The sequence below is a fragment of the Ostrinia nubilalis genome, chromosome 20 (assembly GCF_963855985.1).
Source record: "Ostrinia nubilalis chromosome 20, ilOstNubi1.1, whole genome shotgun sequence".
NCBI classification, from domain to species: Eukaryota; Metazoa; Arthropoda; class Insecta; order Lepidoptera; family Crambidae; genus Ostrinia; species Ostrinia nubilalis.
In genome coordinates this window covers 4016118-4021786 of record NC_087107.1, presented here as the reverse complement: position 1 = coordinate 4021786, position 5669 = coordinate 4016118, and the positions used below count along the sequence as shown (strand labels likewise).

The window sequence follows — 5669 nt, the reverse complement described above, 5'->3', positions numbered from 1 at the left end:
GAGTACAGTCGTACCTGTGTTAAATTAATAGGCTAACTTTATGTATCAGGATTCAGGATTACGGGCTAATTTGATATTTTCATAAATTAACGAAAAAATATTATTATAGGTAACCTGATTTAAATAAATTAAATGAAACCATCAATCGAGCTAGTAGATTTATTTTATTATTCATCAATAATCAAATTCAGAACTTGAATATTCAACTGCAATGTCTGCTCATGAACGCTTCAAACTCGGTACTTCTTTCCCAATCCCATAAAATTCAACACTTAGAAAGTGACAAAATTTTTAAAATAGGTAGTTGAAACAAACCACAGCTAATTTTCATAGTGGACTGTACTATACAATAAACATGACAGTCAATTTGACAACCTTTGTCGGAAACATTATTCAATGAAAATATTGTCCGAACCCTTAGTATTTCTCTTCGACAAATACTTTAACACATTGTGAACCACTTTTCTTTCACGACTATAAAAATATTTTAGCAATTTAATTCATAAAACCAATTGCGCACATTTAAAATAAAGTTTGTTTACACTTTGACAGCAATAGACTGACATGCAAGGTGACATGTCAATGAAGTTTTCAGTTACTGTTGCCATTAAAAGAAATTAGTACCATTAGTTTTCCGCAACATGGCGAGGGTTTTTATGTTCCTGTGGGTCTAGACAAAGTGCAAATTATGATCGCAAACCAGTCGAAAAGTGGTCGAAAAGCCCCTTTTTTGTATGGAGTTTTGACGGATTCGATTTTCGATTCGATCAAAAAGTGCGTTTTGTCTAGGGGGGCTGGTCAGGCTATACAACTGTCAAGGCGCTTTAGTGGACTCAGCTAATTTCCGCGCAGTGTAAATGAGCCATCACATTTTGGCACTTCTGGAATGCCATTTAAGGCTGGTTTCCACCGAGGCGGAGCGGAGTGGAGAAATGTTCCGCTCCGCTCCTCCTTGGTGGAAACCGGAACTAAAGCTATGGTGCCCAATTTTTGTGATTGTTTTATGGTTTACATATGAGTCTTGAATTAATCATTATCATAATCTCATTCTCTTTCCCCAAGATTCCTCAATGTACCACAGTCTGGTACAGTCAGCGTCAAATAGTTCGTGACAACCTAAGTGACCAAAAAGTGGACAACACAATCTTACTTAATATTCCAATTTATTGTAATTTGTAACAAAGACTTTGCGAACTTTTTGACTACTTTGGGTGTCACGAACTATTTGACGCTGACTGTACTATACATAATAGCTATAAGCCTATCTAGGCGCATCGATTTTTCATCGGCCGATAATTTAGTCGGAAGTCGGTGGTCTGCGCCTAGGCTTAATCTGTGTGATTTGAAATTTGAATTCGGTAAAAAAGAGTTATAAGCAGTGAACTTTCTCCAGCAGTAGAAACATTTTTTCTTTCTTTCTTTCTTTCTTTCATTCGGCTAACAAACGAACGAAGAGTTTTAAGTCCCTAACTGCAATCTTCAAATAGTATTGTACGTACCTACTTAATTAACACAAAAAAGCAAATTGTTATGTATTTATCAATTGTACAAGTTCATGCTGTTTTTTTATGTCGTATGCTGTCTCCATATAAAACTGCTACTCGAAGACAAAATTAAATGATACGATGGCCATCGATGGTAACAAAAAAGATAATAAAATAGAACAATCCGCGATGTTACCTGTATAAAAAAAAACTGAAATTTACTGTCAAAATCATATGATCAGCGAGAAAAGTTCAAAACAAACATTGAGGAAAAATTGTTAAACATGTATTAATAAACAAATCAAATGACTTGAAATGCTAAAGGAACAACAATGTGGATCTTCGGCTACGGATCTCTAGTTTGGAAAGTTGACTTTGCTTACGAGTGCAAAGTTGTAGGTTATATTTCAGGTTACCTCAGAAGATTTTATCAGCATAGTATCGACCACAGAGGCGTTCCTGAGAAAGTAAGTATATCCTAATATTTACTGACTCACCATAATCATAACCAGACGTAGATAATATACAGTCTGTTACATTATTACAGATGTATTAGTATTGTAACGTAATATTTTCAATACATACTTTGTGCATTCTCCTTCCAATATTCATTCAAAAATACCTTCCAGCCTGGTCGAGTAGTTACATTGATAAAAAGTGACGATCCAAACAGCAAAGTATGGGGGGTGGCATACAAAATCCGTACCGAAGATATAGATCAAGTTATGAAGCACTTGGACTACAGAGAAAAGAATGGATACTCAAAGAAGACAGTGACATTCCATCCCAAGGATAAGAGCATAGAACCGTTTAGTTTGACCCTGTACATAGCAACAGAGGAGAATGAATCTTATGCAGGTTAGTATTTGGTTTAATTTTGATAATTGGTATCTAATTGCACAAAGCTAAGCAACAATTAACTTGTATACTTTTTTAGTTTTTTATGATCCATTGGCTCACCTTCAAGTCTTTACTTGATGAAAAAACAGTTATAATAATATTCATTCAAAAATATTATAAAAAGTTATTGTACCTAATTTGATTCTTCATAATTCAAGTTTTGTTCCTTGTTTTGAAGGCATGCATGCATTTTAGATTCCATCTTTGGTTGTTTATTTATTTATTTCTTGACATAAAATCCTTAAAAAAATTGTCACAGGAACAAATTGTAAATTGTTTATGTAGTTCTCTTCCTTTAACATAATTAATTAAAATGATAAAAAAATAACAAAAAAGTAGCAGTAGAATCTAAAAAACTGTACCTTTGTTCCAAATTTTGTACCAAATTACCAGTCATCCATTTACATGTATTTTGACTACATTTCCATGTTTTTTTTTAATAAATACTTATTCAATATTACAGGAGCAGCATCAGTGGAAGACATAGCAAAACAAGTAGTCAACTGCCAAGGGCCAAGTGGGCCCAACAAGGAATATGTATACAACTTGGCTAAAGCAATGCGACAACTAGCGCCTGATGTATACGATGAACACCTCTTCACTCTGGAAACTTCTTTGCGTCAAATTGATCCAGATGTTAAACGAAATTGATGTAATAAGTAGATAGCTTAATTTTATGCAATAGGGTCCAAAATGGCAAATTAGTAAGATTTTTACTTGAACTTTTACTTGTACAGATGTCAGCACATCTGTCTTTACATTTTTATGGCAAAAGCGCACCTATAACAATGGCATAAGATGCTACAGTTTATAAGTTGAGCTACTTCTAGTGGCGCCATCTGCCACGATATTGGCGACTTCAAAACTTTTTGATAAATCGTTTTAAATACGACATGACTTGCTTTTAAAAATTTACTGTTGCTAAAATTTTGACGAACTTATGAGTATAAGCAATTTGCACCAGACAATTTGGATGATATAAATAAATAAGAGAGTCATCCATGCGCGTCATGCTAGCAGTATTATTTAAAAAGAAGGCCATCCTGCTTAATAATGCATAAGTAAATTAGCAGATATTTAATATTAATAAAGCAACAGCTTTACATAAATAGACTGATGGCATTCGGAACAAAACATGTTTTGTTTAATGCAAAACTAAACAAACATTCAATAAATTCCTTGTAGATATAACATATTTTTAGTTCAAGCATATGACTAAGCTCCTATCTGAATGTCAACCGTAAGTAGGCAACATGTTTGTTTGCAGACACACTAACCTACTTGCGCCCATTTAAATGTTGCGAATTATTGATTAAAATTGTAAATTGTGTTGACGTCAATGACCCCTATCTACTTGTATAAAATCTCTATAATACAAGCTGCAACGCCTGCAACTATGCTCTTTGTCTTTTTTGACCTTGGCCTTCTAAATCGCGCATTTTTAGGTGAAACTCGCCTAATCCATTAAACGTTAATTGATTTAAATAAACAGTGTTTTTTGTTAGTTGTCTGGGTCACAATGCCTAATCGTAATCAAGAAATGCGGGTAGGAGGCCGAATTATTACCCATCCGGGGCGTAAAGAACAACGCCTGTGTAGGTAGGACAGACATTTGACTTGATATAATAGACAAATCAATCTGTTTTGGACCGTAATATAAGTGTGATAAAGATAATTTTGTGTTAGAAAATAGATTGCTGATGTACAGCAGCGTCATATAGTTCGTGGCACCCAAATTGGCCAAAAAATTGACAAACAACCTTATTCCAACTGTAACAAAGTCGTGTTGCGAACCTTTTGGTTACCTTGGATCACGAACTATTTGACGTTGCTGTACTTCTTTATTTTTCAGAACTGTGTTTTAATTTTCTGAACTTTTTCTACTATTTTGTCATTGAATTTTGCAAAAATTGTTGCTTTATGAAAAAACTCACTACAATGTTAATTAATTTGAACCACAAGTTCCTTAGGTGGAATTTGCTAAATACTGTGAAGGCTGCAGCCTTCACCTATCAAGTCAGTATTGTTCTCTACATTTGATTATGTAGCTATGATTCAATCAAGTGTGCATTTTTTGGACTTTATTGCATTAGATATACGATTTTCGTAATTTTTTCTCTTCTAAATTATCACTGTCAATCATCAAGTGGTTGTACAGTGGACAGCATATCAGACTACATTTTTGTTGTAAAATCGTCTGTATTAACTTTACTTGTTTAGCTTAATGTACACCGACTGTACAACTTCAATATTGTAATCGCTTCACTCATTGATGAGTGAATTCTTATATAAATAACGAAGCGATTACGAAATTTAATCTGTCACAAATGTACTACTTTGTCTACAGACACAGGACTACACTTGGCGCTAAAATTAGCTCTTTTTAAACATTTTGATAAATCAAATTTGTACTAAGTAACTACAGAAGTATTCTTTGCGATATAAGTAGACTGTGTGGCGAATGTATACCTTGTTGTTATGTTAGGGAAGACCGCAAATGTTGACCTCAATGTTAAATTTTTACTGAATACTTACCTACTTTTAAATGCTTATCGAATCTTTATATGTATTTTTGTGGTTCCTGATAGGACCTTCCTATCGCTGACATTTGAAAATATGTGCTTTTTCTATTGTGATATTAGCTTTACGTATAATAGTTACCAAAAATCGGGTAAAATTATTAATTACGTTTTTGTTCCAATGAAAGAAACTGTTTTAAAAATAAATAAAATATTTTATTGCACAAAAGGTAACATCGTGTATCATTGTTATTTCGAAATCATTAAGCAGTATGTGTAACGTTTAATAATACTAGAGGATGTAACAAACATTATTAATAACTTAACAATATCACGAGGAAATTGAATTCAGTGCCGCAATGAAGGAAAATATTAACGGTTTCTGAACATATTATAAGTACATTTATATCGTATTTATTTTATAGCATTTTATCTACATTACTGAACTCAACTCAGTGCTTAGAATTTGGCAGATAGGGAGTGTCAGATGGCACTTACTTTTATCAGTATAGATAACCCCGCCATTGCATTTAGATAAAAAACATAGGAAGTCTGCTATTAATTATTATTTTATAAATAAAAATTTATCAAAAATACTACAATTTCTTACAGAGACTAATCTAGTTTCATGTATCAAAAGATTAAAAACACTGACGTCATGTTTTTTACAACCTTGATAAATTATCTTTGGCAGGTTTGCACTTGTGCAGTAACTGTGCAAGTAATGCACCATCACTTCACCCGAGAACTTATTTGTCTTTCTTCC

The 5669-nt window shown here is 33.2% G+C and overlaps 1 protein-coding gene across 1 annotated transcript; it reads left to right on the top strand.

Moving 5' to 3' along the window:
* Positions 1-1646: 1646 nt before the first annotated feature.
* LOC135081479 (putative glutathione-specific gamma-glutamylcyclotransferase 2) lies at positions 1647-5137 on the top strand. Its single transcript, XM_063976188.1, has 3 exons — positions 1647-1951; positions 2114-2342; positions 2848-5137. Exons 1-3 carry the CDS (start codon positions 1817-1819, stop codon positions 3033-3035), a joined length of 552 nt encoding a protein of 183 aa, XP_063832258.1. The 5' UTR covers positions 1647-1816; the 3' UTR covers positions 3036-5137.
* The last annotated feature ends 532 nt before the right edge of the window (positions 5138-5669 follow it).